Source organism: Diabrotica virgifera, chromosome 3 (assembly GCF_917563875.1).
Source record: "Diabrotica virgifera virgifera chromosome 3, PGI_DIABVI_V3a".
NCBI lineage: Eukaryota > Metazoa > Arthropoda > Insecta > Coleoptera > Chrysomelidae > Diabrotica > Diabrotica virgifera.
The window spans coordinates 250121297-250138092 of record NC_065445.1 but is presented as its reverse complement, the minus strand read 5'-3'; the positions used below and the strand labels follow the sequence as shown (position 1 = coordinate 250138092).

The window sequence follows — 16796 nt, the reverse complement described above, 5'->3', positions numbered from 1 at the left end:
AAATAACTCGAAAATTATTGACTTCGTGAAAAAACTGTATAGAACAAAAGTTACTTAAAATTAGCCAGTTTATCCATTTCCTGACTTTCTTTGGACGAATATTTTTTCACCCCCATGAGGGGGTAAAAACCACCCCCAGGGCAAAAGCACATATCGGCACAATATCACTTTTTTTCTTTGACTTGTTAGCTATGTGTATGCCAAATTTCATGTCAATCCAAGTGGTTCTTTAAAATTTAGAGATTTTGCAATATTTTACCGTTAAAGAACGGACTAACATAGATAAATAATAATATAGTTGAAATATCTTGTTTTACTCTGTGGCAAAAATGATTTTTTCTGTGACAGGCAAAATATTAACATTTTCTCTCTGTTGACATGTATCAAAAAGTTCTTTTTTATGAAATTACTTTTGTCGTTTCTTGTGTTGAAAAACAAAGAAGAAACAAGTAAAATAAACAAAACTTTTAGTAATAAAAGTATAGTATGCGGTCTACAGTCAGGTTTCTACTATAGCTTGCGGTCTACCGAGGGATGCGGTGTAAGTATAAGCTGAGATGATAAAGATATTAACTTGTAAAATTACAATAATGATTCTTCTTATTTATGCGGATTATTAACTTTGTAAAGAAGGATTTTGTTGGCTATGTACACGTTCTATCGGTACGTCTGCTAATCACCATGATCTTTTCTCAGAAGGCTTTGAACACAATAATGAAAGGCTCCAGTAGGTACTAATAAACATTACAATAACATATAATCTTTATTATAATGCAAATTACACCGTAATCTTTTCCAGGATATACGAAATCCCTCGATTAGAGGTAGGTAGATCAAACCCACGGGGCAAACCGTATACTATAATATAATGGTACCAAACTATTGTTATAAACGGTTTAAACATGCTTATTAATAACTCTTACTTATTTGCCTTGACACCTCGCATTTCTCCAATAGAATCGCTTTCACTACTTTTTATAAAAGTTGCCACCATGAAGGCATCAACGGTAGGTCCCCGTTTCACATCCATATGTGACCACTGGTCTAATTACTGTTTTGTAGATTCTAAGCTTAGACTCACGATTCACTAACTTACTTTTCATTAAGTCTTTGTATGCATAAAAACACTTATTACCGCTAAGAATCCGTGCTTGTATTTCTTGACTGGTGTTGTTGCTGTCATTTATTATTGAGCCTAGCTAGGGAAAACTGGAGGAATATTCGTAGGTATGGTTGCCTACCTTCAGATTCTCATGTTGATTCTACTTTGTGTACTGCATATATTTTGTTTTACTTTCATTTATATATAGACCAAACGTAACAGCCTCCCGTTTCAGCTCTATAGCTTTTTCGCTTAATACCCTTTTGTTGCGGCTTATTATGGCAACATCATCCACATATTTGCATAGATCTTGTATTAATACAGCCGTTAATATCCAATTTTCTAACAACAGCTTCTAAAGTTAGATTAAAAAGAGTTGTTGATAAGGCATCTCCTTGCCTAACTCCATTGTCAATATCAAATGCCTCTGTCATATCTCCAGCTCTCTTCTTCTTCTTCTTAACTCAGGCGAGACCCGTTAGTCTCTGGCACTTGGTCATAAGACCTTTGTACCAAACCCTGTTCTTCTCCTTAAACTTTAATAAGTCCTGTGGCCTCAACGAAGTTCAACAGTTTTCTTATTGGTAGTTTTAGGATATCTTCTGGTTCAAACCTCATTTGACCAGTGAAGTCCTGCCTTACATCACCTAGCACACTGCAATGACATATATGTGCATGGCAGTTTCTTCTTCCATTTCACATTTTCTGCACCATGGTCCAGTCACCTTACCTAATTTGTATAGGTGATTTCTTAAACGGCAATGTCCAGTCACCATTTCAGTGACCGTTTTGATCTCTCGTTTATTGAGGTTCATCAAACTGTTCGAGAGTTTTTTATCAATATTCTTGATTATTTTATTAGTCTGGATTTGCCCTTGAGTGGTTCTCCATTTATTTTGATGATTCTTTATCAGCCATTTCTGAACCTCGTTTTTCATAGCATCTTTAGTGATGCCACAGAAAGGTTCTGGGCCTTCAAAAGTTTCTCTCGAGCCTTGTTTCGCTAACATATCTGCCCGTTCGTTCCCATGCACCCCTTCATGACCCGGCACCCATATTAAAGACACTTTATTGTCTTTTGACAGGTTATTGAGGAGATCTTTGCAGTTTCTCACCAGTTTTGATTTGGTGAGAGGGTTCTTTACAGCCAGAATAGCCGATTGGCTATCTGTGTAAATGTTGATTCTCTTAGCTTTAACTAGCTGATTCTCGTGTGTCTTCCGAAAACGATTCCAAGCGGCTGTATATAGGGTGAGGCAGATAACTGGCCTATTAGAAATATCTCGAGAACTAAAGGCAACAGAATCATGAAAATTGGAATAAAGGGGTTTTGAAGGATGATCTATTAAATGAAAATATTTTCATCTCTTTGCAGCTTCCGGTTATACCGGAAGGGTAGGGAAGGCTTATAACTTCGTTTTTTTTAAATGGGACACCCTGTATATTTTTACATTTTTGGATTCTCTTCGATGTCTTCTTTCTTAAAATATGAGGTTTTGTAATATTATACAGGGTATTTTAAAAGATAATTACGTTTCTTTATTAATTTCGTAGCAACATTCACACCCTGTAGAATTGTAGCAGTTTGACATCTAAAACTCTACTTACGTTCAAATAATTTTTAATATACTCTACTATTGTTAAGAATCATTAGTATAGCTCAATTTTTAATTTTAGTATAAAGGGTTGGTCGAAACTCGGAATGAGTATTTTCTGAGTTTTATTAAATAGAACACCCTGTATTTTTGCATTGTAGTGAAATGATATTTTATAGTACTTTTTTATTTCTTAAGCATTCCCTGCTTTAATTTGTGAGTTATTGGTGATTCAAGCTAAACATTAATTGCAACAAAAAATACGTAAACTTTTATTAGGTTGGCCGTGAAAATACTCAATCCCAAATAATTTTCAGAAATAAATACATATTAATCCAGACTGGTCCTTAAAATTACCAATAATGGTTTAGCTATCAAAATACCTACGTAGTTAAGATTGTTGGTGCGATTAACAATTAAGCACAAATTAAAGCAGTTAGGTATAGGGAATGCTTAAGAAATAAAAAAGTACCATAAAATATCATTTCATTACAATACTAAAATACAGGGTGTTCCATTTAAGATAACTCAGAAAATACTCATTCCGAGTTTCGACCAACCCTGTATACTAAAATTAAAAATTTAGCTATACTAATGATTCTTAACAATAGTAGAGTATATTAAAAATCATTTGAACGTAAGTAGAGTTTTAGATGTCAAACTACTACAATTCTACAGGGTGTTAATTTTGTTACGAAATTAATAAAAAAACGTAATTATCTTTTAAAATACCCTGTATAATATTACAAAACCTGATATTTTAAGAAAGAAGACATCAAAGAGAATCCAAAAATGTAAAAATATACAGGGTGTCCCATTTAAAAAAACGAAGTTATAAGCAAAAGAGATGAAAATATTTTCATTTAATAGATCATCCTTCAAAACTCCTTTATTCAAATTTTCATGATTCTGTTGCCTTTAGTTCTCGAGATAATTCTAATAGGCCCTTTATTTGCCTCACCCTGTATAATTCCTGATAATATCTTGTAGACGACATTTAAAACTGTTATGCCCCTATAATTTTCGCAGAGTCTCCCCCTTTGTACATAGGAAGTATGATTCCTACTTTCCAATCTTCTGGGATGACTTCTAGTGTCCATATGCGGTCCATTAGTTTATGGATACGCTTCCATAGCACATGTCGGACATCTTGGATATTAGTGCACCCTATGTAACGCACAGTTGAATCTTATGTTTGTGCGTCACAGTGTTGCCATGCCATTTCTTTCATAATTTCAATCAATGTTAAATGTACCTACAAGAATAATAGAGTAAGAACGTTTACTTCTCCGTCATTATACTAGGTAGAATGACAAATGAGGTGTCAAATGAAAGCTTATAATCCAAGGATAGTACTAAAGGTGAGAAATTAGACCTAGATTGTCTGTCCCTCAAAAAATAAGCGTTATATTGGGGATTTCTAATGTCGACATTAAAAGTTGCACTATTTTTTTTCTATAAAACATTTTGATCTAAATCTTACCAGAAAACTTCTTTGTACTCTCTACTTTCAAATAAACGTGATTAAGAAGCTAAATTTTAAACTTCGTCACACAACTTTGCGATTAAACTTTGCAATGCAGTAATCCGCACCTTTTTCTTTGAAAAATTCATAACCTTTATCATGATAAGAATAAAAACTTGACGCAGGTACCTTTGTCTTCAGAAATATTAGAGATATATACTGTAAAAATTTCAGAAAAAAATATTAAAATGGAACAGAGCTGTAGCGAGGTAAACGCAAAAAACGTGATTTCATTTTTTTTTTTATTTTTAGGTTAAAATTGAGATTTTGACAATGTTCCCCCACATAAAATTCAAAATAAACCTCATTTTCGTTTTCAGTACCCTCGAAAATATAAAGTATGAATAAAATTAGCCATTCACCCCTCCGTGGTCAGTATCTCGAAAACTAAGCGCTTTTTTGAGGGTGTCCCGCTCGTGTATAATATCACAAAAAATTGTAACGTGATAGTATGAAAAAGTAGAGGATACGGCAACGGTGTTACAAGTGATGGTCGGATCCAATGCCAAAATCTACACAGACATATTAGGGTGCACTAATAACCAAGATGTCCCACATGTCCACCATTCTTTATCAGCTCTGCAGTTATTCCATCTGTGCCAGGGGCTTTGTTATTTTTTAGATGTTTTATGACGTTTACAGTTTCTTTCAATGTTGGTTGCTCAACTAGTTATTCTGCTGTGTGGTGAATTATTTCTTCATCTTGGTTTTGTTCTTTTTCTGGATTTAAGAGCTATTGAAAATGCTCCATCTACATTTTTATTATTTCCTTTTTCTCGCTGATAATTGCTCCATTTTTGTCCTTGCAAACTCTTGTTCTTGTCATGTATCCTTATGTGTATTGCTTGGTTTCCTTGTAAAATGCTCTAATCTCTCCTGTTATTATAATATGTAATTTGTTGTATTTTTCTATTCAACATTTCTCTCTTTTTGCCCTTCTATTCAATCGGGAATCCCTTTATAGAAATTTCTGCCTAGCTATATTTTTGCTATCTGTTACTTGTTGGCAATCTTGGTCAAACCATTCCTCGTTTCTTTTTCTTGAGGTTTTACCCAATGTTTCCTTTGCTGTATTCGTAATTGTCGTTTGGATGACATTCCATTCTTCTTCAATGTTGTTTTGTTCTTCTCTTTCATTTAATATTCCTTTTATTTTCTGCTGGTACTCATTCTTCTTTTTGTTATTTATATCATATATTATTTGATACATATATCATAATCAATAAAAATTGGGACAAAAAAATGAAAGGCATTTTCAAAAAAAATATATAATAAGTATATAATTTATGTAGTTGTAATGATGAATTGAATAAATTATACAATAATTGATCAGAAAACAAGAATTCAAGTGGGAAACAGTGCCTTCTACTGAAAAGAAAGTATGTGAAGAGACAAGCAGCTAAGTAAAAACACAAAAATGAAGACACACAAAACGACTCTTAAGTAAAACAAGAATTGCCATGTTGATATCTAACTTTCGATAGAATGTAGAAGTTTAAGAAGAAGAAAACGACCATAAGATCTATTGTAATGTACGCATCAAAAACAAATATACTGTCTGCAAGTGAAGAAAAATATCTAAACAATTTTGAAATCAAATAAAAAAATCGGGGACCTAGAGGAATAAACGAAAATTACACTACAGTTACAACTAATCTCGGGAGATTTCTAATATCATTTAAGAATAAATCTGTATTTAGTTTTGATATTGATGTGATACTGAATTTAACAAAATCAAATAAATCAAATAACGTAGACACGTATTGTCCCCTAAACAACCCAACCAGAAGCGAATCTTTTCTATTCAGAAAGTTACCAGTTTAAACTTTTTAACTCCGTCAAAACCATTTAATTTAAAAAATCACTAATACGCCGTGTGTTGGAGAAAAAGAATTCACGAAAATGGAAAAATATAAAATGTTACAGTTTCTCTTTAACATATTTAGAGAACAAATGGTTAAGCTTGTTCGTGCTTAAATTTAATAGTATACCTGAAACTACGTTAATTTAAAATTAATTTTTATTTTTTAGGTATTAGGACCAAAGTTAATGGAAAATAGGAAGCCTCTTAACTTAAAGAATACCCTTATTATTTATAATTTTGCCCAGGTTATATTTAGTATATGGATATTTTATCAAGTAAGTAGTCAATATCATTCATTTTTCTGTTGTAAAAGAATAAACGCAGTTATACAGTATATATCGCTATTTTCGTTTTAAATCCGTTGTACGTCATATATTATGTAACATCTCGATTTGACGTTGTCACACGTTTCGTACAATCTTGTCGTATAGTCAGGATAGTAGGGAAATTTTTAAATAATGAAAACTTAAAACCATGGCCCCCGTAAGGGTAACTGACGCCTGTGTGCAAAAAAGGATTTTGGCGCCCCTTAAGGCATTTTGGATCATGTTTTTCTATTTATTTTTTGAAGGTAGGTAGGTACTAGGTAGTCAGGTGCTTAAAATAAAGCAAAAAACTGAACCTTAGAAGTCATATTTATAGTCCAATCACTCACGGTAAAATATTGCAAAACCTCCGAATTTTAAAGAATTGCTTGCATTGACATGGAATTTGGCATACACATACCTAACATGTTAAAAAAAGTGATATTGTGCGGATGTGTGCTTTTGCCCTGGATGTGAGTTTCACCCCTTCTCGGGGGTAAAAAATATGGAAATGTTCAAAAAAGGAATTCGATAAAATGACTAATTTAAGCAACTTTTGTCCTATAAAGGTTTTTCAGTAAGTTCAGTAAGTATTTTATCGAACAAAATGTTCTTCCCAAAAATAAAGCTTATAAAAAGTGAAAGTGAAACATTCTTTTTTTGGTTTTTTACGTTTATAACTTCAAAAGTAAGTAAGTTACGCTAAAAATAATGATGGTCCCTTTTTTGATAAAAAAAAAATCGTGAAAATCACCCCCTAATTAGCGTCCCAAATGAAATTAATCGTTACCGCTTCACTACAAGTTACTTATGTATTGTTTATATGATCTGAAGTTTCATCGGTTAAAAGTGCTTTTTTAGAAAAGGCTGTTCTAGTCAAAAGGGCTTGAACGAGTCGTTAATCACGGGTGTATGCAAATTTTGAACAGCCATATCTTAACAAATTTTTGTTTTACAGGAAAACAAAAAATCCAAAATATTCAGAATAGAAAAACCTACATTTTTTACTTCATGAGATTTTTGGAATCACCAATCATTTTTAAGCTATTTTAAAAAAAGCAATTTATTGCAAGATAAAAAAATTTTGTCCAAAACATTTCTTTTGCCAAAAAAGGGACCAACTTTATTTTGAGCATAACTTACTTACTTTTGATGCTAGAAACTTTTTTAAAGAACAAATGAAGCTTGTTTTAAACGCTATAAAGAAGTTTTAATGAGTTTTCCCCGAAAAGTGCTTCATTTTTTGGTTATTTCACGTTGAAATATTCGATTTGGAATTTGAAGAATAAGAACCTACTTTTCATTAGCTACAACTACTGTGCTTCTACTGGGTTTACCGACTTCATATGCCAGCCATTTTTTAAACTTTTTGTAAGCTATTTTTTTGATAAGAGCATTTTTTTCGATAAAATACTTACTTTTTGAGTTATTTTGGAAAAACCGTGCAACAGGGTTTTTGTTAAAAAATGAACATATTCATTCGCAAATAACTCGAAAAGTATTAACTTAGTGAAAAAATTATATAGAAACAAAGTTCCTTAGAATTACTCAGTTTATCCAATTTCAGGCTTAACGTATGTTTTTCACCCCCGAGAAGAGGTGGAACCCACCCCCAGTGCAAAAGCACACATCCGCACAATATCACTTTTTTTCTTTGACTTGTTAGCTATGTGTATTAAATGTATGCCAATGTGTATTTCATGTCAATGCAAGCGGTTCTTTAAAATTCACAGCAAAAACCGTGAGTAAATGGACTATTATTTGTAGGTTACACTAAAATATCAAAATGAAACAAACATAATAAAATCATAACAAAATAAATTAAATTGCCTGACTTCCGACATGGTCTTGCATATAGGAATCGGCAGTAACTGGATGATATACCTACTAATAAAATTTTGTGTGTATTCATTATACCTTCGTCTCATTTATCTAATATTTCACAACCATGAAAGTTAATTTCGACCAATCCATCTCTTTCCCTTCACTTTTTCTTGTATTATAAGGCGAAGTAGATGGAATTTAGGTCCTCTAATTATTTCATGGCCGAAGTATTCTGTTTTTCTCATGTTTTTCTTTTATTTATACGTAATACTATTTAATTTCTCAACTTTTATTTTAAAATTAATTTTTGTTTTTTTTTTTTCAAATTTTTTGCAATTTTGTACCCTGGGTTTTGGCGCCCCTAAAGGATGGCGCCCGTGTGCATTGCACACTTTGCACATATGGTAGCGGGGGCCCTGCTTAAAACTAAAAAGTACTTACTTACTTAAGACGTTCTCTTGTACCTTACGGTGTCGAGGTAAGTGGAGAAATCAGACGTCTCCATGCCTTTCGGTCAGTAGCTAGTCTTTCTGCTTCTCTCCACCCAATATTTCTTTTTACGCAAGCCTTTCCAATATTTGCGTTCCACGTTCTTGCTGGCCTGCCTCTTCGTCGTTTGTTGCCGGATGCCGCTTTTCATACCCTCTTTACAGTTCTACCTTCACTCATTCTCGCCATATGTCCGAACCACGATAACTGTTTCGTTTCAAGTCTGTCTAAGGTCCTTCCAATACCGCACCTTTCACGTATGTCTTCATTTCTTATACGATCACGTCTGGTCACCCCGGATACCGCACGTAAATATCGCATAACGAAAAAGTACTAAAAAATCTATTATAAATTACATAGTACGTTCTTATGTTACTGTATCTTCATGAGTTCATTTTCTTCTTTTGTATTTAGCGGTGTAGGATACTGTTCCATTGCAATGATTTTCTCTTGACCTGGTGCTATATCCTAAGTATAAGATTTTTCCTTCATAAACTTGAATTGGATTTTATTCGGATTTAATCTCAGGTTCACTTTCCTTAATTTCTACTACCTTCACTAGGTTTTGGTTATGCTGTTGCAAACTGTTGCCAATTATTATTAAGTCATATACTAAATTCAATAAACTATTCCCAAATACAGGGTGTTTGGTAAAGAATGGACCATAGCTTAACCTTAGATTCCTGAGGTTAAAATAGGTAGATTTAAGCTAACTTACCTTAGTACAAAAGTTGATAATAACCGAAATACAGGGTGTAAAAGTTAAACTTGTCTTTTATTTATTTTTGAATATTTCCTGACTGGCATGGGACAACAACACGAAATTTAGTAAGTGGTGCTGGTACTGTATACCCTACTAAATTATGTTAAACAAACGTTTCTGGCTACTACCAGAAGCGTACGACGGGGGAACGTCAATGTTTGACCCTTCCCAAATTTTACGCCACTGGCGGAATTGCTATTTTAGTGCAATTTTTTGATTCTCCAATACTTTCTATGTAAATAACATACTCTTCATTAGTAACGATATAGTCATTAGTTTTCTAGATATTTAAAGCTGAAAACGAACGAGCATAATACATTTATCAAAATAAGTGTGGCTTTTCATTTTTAACTTCAAATATCTCTAGAACTAATGACTTTATCGTTACGAATGAAGAGTATATTATTTGCATAGAAAGTATTGGAGAATCTAAAAATTATGCTAAAATAGCAATTTCGTCAGTGGTGTAGAATTTGGGAAGGGCCCTGCCGTACGTCTCTGGTAGTAGCCAGAAACGATTATTTAACATAATTTAGTAGGGTGTGCAGTACCCACGGTTATTAGACTTTATTACGGTTGTCTTGTCCGACGGTGGTGGGGAGACTTATATTTTTGAATTTACGTCACAAGAGTTTACATTCCCATATTTTTAAATGATTTTCGATCATTGAATGTGTGTTATTGTGTATATATGTGTATTATTTGTGTTATTATGAAATAATTAGACAAATAGTACACATTTTATTTTATACCGGGTAGTGAATCGTAAAAAGGGCCATAGGAAACTCAATGTAAGATTCTGAATTGTTGATTCCTGCTTCCCTAATTATTTTACATCAAAAGTCATGAGAGAATACTTGTAGAGAATTAAAATCTGTATTAAAATCAAAAGTTAAAATTGTTCTACGATTTAAACGCATTCCAAAATTTTGAAAAATATGATACATTTGCCACAATACTTATGCGTGTAAAAGTAAGGCCACACGTTACTATTTAACTGACAGTGTTCACACCATTGACTGAATAAAAAAATCTTTATTATTAATCCTTTCTCCGCAACTGAGGGTATCTTATCAACTGTATTGTTTTTAAACAATAGATGATAAAATAAAAATATTGACAGTTCAAAAATGTGAACATTATTGCAATGTGTGTGGCCTAAGTTTGGGCTGAAAACTAAAATGTATTACATTTTTACAAAATTTTGGAATATGTTTAATTACGTAGACCAATTTTAACAGTTATTTCCAATACAGATTTTAATCCTCTACAAATAGTTTCTAATGTCTTTTGATGTACAATAATTATTAGGGAAGCTGGAATTCAACAGTTCAGAATTTTACATTGAGTTAATACAAAATTTTGACGCATGTCAAAATTCTCAATGTGTTTTAATTGTATTCATTTTTTTCGAATCCTGAGAAAACTAATAAATATTTTTGAAAAATTTAAACTCAGAATGAAAGACTACATTATTACTGAAAGTCCCTGAAAACTTTTATAATGTTTATTTTAATAAGTTACAGGGCTGAAAATAAAAGAGAAGTGTGATATTTAATTTCAAATATTTCATTCAATAGAATCTGCTTGTTTATTCTAAGGGGCTTTCCGCCCTCGGTAATAATGTAATCTTGCATCCTGCGTTTAAATTTTTCTAAAATACTTGGTTTTCTTAGGATTCGAAAAAAATCATATTACGATTCAAATGACAGTAAACTCTCGTGACGTAATCTCACCCTTAATGTTCATTGGTTAGTCGATTTAGGTAACCTTAGTAATGTCTAAGAACCGTGTGCAGTACCTACACTTTCTGACAAGTATGACATGGATATGTCAAATTGCTTTAAAGTATTCTTTTTTTTTTAAATAATTTATTCTTTATTTAAAACTTTAAGAAATATGTGTGCCCGGTACTATAAGACTATTTGACATAATATCCTTATGATACTTGACACAAAGTGTAGGAACTGTACATTCTACTAAATTATGTTAAATGATTGTTTCTGGCTACTACCAGAGGCGTACGACAGGGGAAAGTGAATGGTTAACCCTTCCCAAATTCTACGCCACTGATGAAGCTGCTATTTTAGCATAATTTTTAGATTCTCCAATACTTTCTATGCAAATAATATACTCGTAACGATAAAATCATTAGTTTTCGGGATATTTGAAGTTAAAAATGAAAAGGCACACTTAGTTTGATTAATGTATTAGGTTTGTTCTAGCAAACAGTCAAACTAGTCAGAAACCGTCAGCAAACAGTTGGTCAGTGAGAGAACATAATACAGTCACCAGTGCTATCCCCTCTACTCGCGCTGGTCCACTATTCGCTGATGGTTTCAAACCGTTTGAAACTGATGCTAGAACAAACCTATTATGATCCTTCGTTTTTAGCTTCAAATATCTCGAAAACGGCTTTATCGTTACGAATGAAGAGTATGTTATTTACATAGAATGTATTGGAGACTCAAAAAATCGCACTAAAATAGTAATTCCGCCAGTGGTGTAGAATTTGGGAAGGGTCAGCCATCCACGTTCCTCCGTCAACCAGAAACGTCTGTTATAACATAATTTAGTAGGGTGGACAGTACCAGCACCACTTACCAAATTTTGTGTTGTTGTTCCATGTTGTTCCATGCCTGTCAGGAAATATTCAAAAATAAATAAAATGTAAGTTTAACTTTGAAACCCTGTATTTCGGTTACTATCAACTTTTGTACTAAGGTAAGTTAGCCTAAATCGACCTATTTTAACCTCAGGAATCTAAGGTTAAGGTATGGCCCATTCTTTACCAAACACCCTGTATAATGAAATTATGTAAGTATGTATGTAAGTTTTGCTTTTATTCTTCGCGGTCAAAAATCTTTCGTAAATTTCTTTCTTCTACTGTACACAATGTTGTATTATCTTATATTGTTATCTTTTTTCCATACTAGTCTGATCTTTCGTCTCTTGAAAGATCTCAATATTATACTCTTGCCAGCTTTACAATCTGTCCTCGATGTCCAGAATTATTTGCCTACTCTTGTCCAACAGTTTTTTCCTTTTTTATTTTATTTGTGCCTTTTATTTCTTTTTATGTAAATTAAACTTTAATTTTTTGCTACTAATTATTGGTAAAATTATCAGTGTGTAGTAAATAGTCTCTTCAATTTTATAGTTCGTATTTGTTTACCGTTTCTGTATGTGTAATAACCATAATATGTTTGTTTTTCAGATTGGTATGGGGGGATGGTTTACAGGGGAATATAGCTTGAGGTGTCAGCCAGTAGATTATTCCAATAAACCAAGTACAATAAGAGTAAGTTCTTAGCATATAGTGAATTTGGCACAAAACTAACCATTCTTACTCTATTTTTTAGATGGTACACGCATCATGGTGGTACTTTTTCTCGAAATTCACAGAATTCTTCGATACAGTAAGTAATTTTAATTTTTCATTTTATGTCTTAATTATTTTGAAATGGTCAAGCGTCTTTGTAATCTATTTTATCCACTTCGTTTGTAGAAATTGTTTTCCCTTTTTTTGCTGATTTCCATTTATTAAACCACTGGTTGCCCTTTGTCTGTATTGCTTCTTTGATGTTAATGTTCTCAATACATTATACGCAGGAAATCTGAAGGCTTCATGTAGCTTGCTAACTTAATCTTCATTAAAAAAATGAAACGCTTGTATTTCAAAGGTGCTATTTGACATGTTTTGGAGGGGGGAGTCTTATCTATTTCTACTATTTCTCCTATAAAGCACCCCGCAGAAACCTTATGGGAAATGGCTCTCTGTCAAATGCTCTGAAACTTTGGGTTCTGGTAGTCCTTGATGTGTAGATCAAAAGACTCAATGGGCGCATAGCTCCAAAAAATCATGGTTTTAAGATATAAGCCTCTGAAGTTATAGGTACAGTGAGGACGTTTGAGTTGGAATAAATTCATTTTCTCGAGAAGGAGCTACTCTGGAGATAAATTACAAATCAGGTCGATTTTTATTTTGAAATTATAATTTTTCGGCATATATATCATACTAGTGACGTCATCCATCTGGGCGTGATGGCGCAATCAATGTTTTTTTAATGAGAATAGGGGTCGTGTGATAGCTCATTTGAAAGGTTATTCAATTCCATATTCAATAATATAAATATTAACATAATTAGACTAAGTTTTCATGCTAATGGCATACAAAACAACATAATGCTATTCTACACCCCACCAGAATGAAAACAATGGGAACCTTCTCTGGTTACACCTCCGAGGCTTCTACAATATGCAAGCCATACGGATGCTGAGACTAAGGAAGATGAGGGAATTCTACAATTTACAATTCACTTCCCATCTGCTCAGCGTGGTAAAGTTCCAACGAGAATGGTTCCCTTCGTACTCCAATCAGAGTAAATATAAATCAAAAATGAATAACCATTTTCAATTTCGTTGCAAAACGAAAATACAGCCGAACCATATTCTAGTCCAATCAGAGAGTGCAGCAAGCACCCCTACCGGTTTCGAAACTTATTAGTCTCTCATCAGGAGGCACATATGCTGCTCTCCCTGACCCAACCAAAACAAACCTCAGCGTGCAATCCCGGATTGCAACAAACGAAATGGCATAGATGCCCTAGCATCGTTGCAATCCAGGACTGCACGCTGAGGTTTGTTTTGGTTGGGTCAGGGAGAGCAGCATAGGTGCCTCCTGATGAGAGACTAATAAGTTTCGAAACCGGTAGGGGTGCTTGCCGCACTCTCTGATTGGACTAGAATATGGTTCGGCTGTATTTTCGTTTTGCAACGAAATTGAAAATCATTATTCATTTTTGATTTACATTTACTCTGATTGGAGTACGAAGGGAACCATTCTCGTTGGAACTTTACCACGCTGAGCAGATGGGAAGTGAATTGTAAATTGTAGAATTCCCTCATCTTCCTTAGTCTCAGCATCCGTATGGCTTGCATATTGTAGAATCCTCGGAGGTGTAACCAGAGAAGGTTCCCATTGTTTTCATTCTGGTGGGGTGTAGAATAGCATTATGTTGTTGTGTATGCCATTAGCGTGAAAACTTAGTTTTGTTGTAGCTGTGGCCGCTAGGGCATCTATGCCATTTCGTTCGATGCAATCCGGGACTGCACGCTGAGGTTTGTTTTGGTTGGGTCAGGGAGAGCAGCATATGTGCCTCCTGATGAGAGACTAATAAGTTTCGAAACCGGTAGGGGTGCTTGCCGCACTCTCTGATTGGACTAGAATATGGTTCGGCTGTATTTTCGTTTTGCAACGAAATTGAAAATGGTTATTCATTTTTGATTAACATAATTATTTATACAGGGTGCCCAAAAATTTTTTTTAATTAAATTAATAGAGACAAAAAGAAGAATGTATATAACTTCTTTAATTCGAAATACATTTACTGTTGTCCGAAACCAGAAAAAAATGTTTATTTGATAAATAAATATTGTTTTTCGCTTAAGTTCAATATTAAAGCTGCCACGTACCTGCCTCTTAGCAGTTTGATCATTTAATTTAAGCGAAAGGGGTCGTGTGATAGCTCATTTGAAAGGTTATATAATTTTCTATTCACTAATATCAACATTAACATATTTATTTATACTGGGTGCCCAAAATTTTTTTGAATTAAATTAATTGAGACAAAAAGAAGTGTATATTTTATTTAATTCGAAATACATTTTACTGCTGTCATAAAACAGAAAAAATGTTAATTTGAAAAATAAACATTGCTTTTCGCTTAAATTAAATGTTCAAACTGCTAAGAGGCAGGTGGGTGGCAGCTTTAGTATTAAATTTAAGCGAAAAACAATATTTATTTATCAAATAAACATTTTTTCCTGTTTTCGGACAACAGTAAATGTATTTCGAATGAAGGGGGGGTATGGTTTGAAATCAGCATACCAAACACATTTTTGTGAATTTTTTTCGAAGCTATGGTAGAATTATTTTATTTTTAAATTAAATAGACATATTAAGTACAATTCAAAGAATATGTAAAAAAAATTCAATCGAAAATATTTTAAAATAAGCCATTGGTGACAAATTTTGACAGGCAGCTCAAAAAAAATGGATTTTGCGGTGGACATCAGAACGCGTCACTGGATCATGCGAAACAAAAAATTCAAAAAGATTTAATTAGTCTATGAGTTTCACGAGGTAACAACGTCGAGATTTTTTATTTTTAATGATTTTTGAATTTTTGGTATCACTTAGAAGTCAAAAATACGAAATTTTTGGTAAAAATTTTGTGAAAATCAACATATTTATTATTGTTGAACAAAAAATAAGCACAAAACGAAAAATATCTCGACGTTGTTACCTCACGAAATGTATATAGAAAATCGATGCAAAATTTCAGGTATATCGGTCAAGTAGTTTTTCAGTTACAATGTCCACCGCATTTGAAAAAGCAGTTTTGAGAAAAATGCGTTTAAAGTTTTGACAACTGCATCTTCATCTTCTTATTTGTTGCCAAATCACAAAGTAATGCACATCGGAATGTGTTTTTTGAACCGCGGAGTAATCTACAAAAGAGAAGGCGAACAGTTGTTTAACATTTCTCACTACGTTCAAGCGTGTTGGCGCGAAGCCGCGGAAAAGCGAGTCGAAGGTAGAGATATTAAACACCCTGTATCTCTGGTAATTTTACTCCGTTCAATCTGAAATTTTCAGAGAGTATTCTTGAAAGTATGCACTTTTATTTGAAATAATAATAAAAAAATATTTCAATACCCCCCCCCCTTAAATAAATTATATACATTTTTCTTTTTGTCTCTATTAATTTAATTCAAAAAAATTTTGTGGGCACCCTGTATAAATAATTATGTTAATTAATTAATTCTGAGCTTCACCGATGAGGCATAAGGATGCTGAAATAGCTATATGGAGATGGTGGTCCAACTCTGAATCAAGTATAAACAAAACCTGCCTTGATCCTTTTTTATCTAATTATGTTAATGTTTATATTATTGAATATAGAATTTAATAACCTTTCAAATGAGCTATCACACGGCCCCTATTCTCATTAAAAAAGACATTGATTGCGCCATCACGCCCAGATGGATGACGTCACTAGTATGATATATATGCCAAAAAATTATAATTTAAAAATAAAAATCTACCCGATTTGTAATTTATCTCCAGAGTAGCTCCTTCTCGAGAAAATGAATTTATTCCAACTCAAACGTCCTCACTGTACCTATAACTTCACAGGCTTATATCTTAAAACCATGATTTTTTGGAGCTATGCGCCCATTGAGTCTTTTGTTCTACACATCAAGGACTACCAGAACCCAAAGTTTCAGAGCATTTGACAGAGAGCCAGTTCCCATAAGGTTTCT

General features: G+C 33.2%; 1 protein-coding gene across 3 annotated transcripts in view; it reads left to right on the top strand.

Moving 5' to 3' along the window:
- LOC126881679 (elongation of very long chain fatty acids protein AAEL008004-like) overlaps positions 1-16796 on the top strand; it is a 210586-nt gene that overhangs the window by 174745 nt on the left and 19045 nt on the right. For all 3 annotated transcript variants that reach the window (XM_050646083.1, XM_050646084.1, XM_050646082.1), the window contains 3 exons: positions 6254-6361; positions 12685-12768; positions 12830-12886. In XM_050646083.1, coding sequence (XP_050502040.1) covers positions 6254-6361; positions 12685-12768; positions 12830-12886 — 249 coding nt within the window. The remainder of the gene's footprint in view (positions 1-6253; positions 6362-12684; positions 12769-12829; positions 12887-16796) is intronic.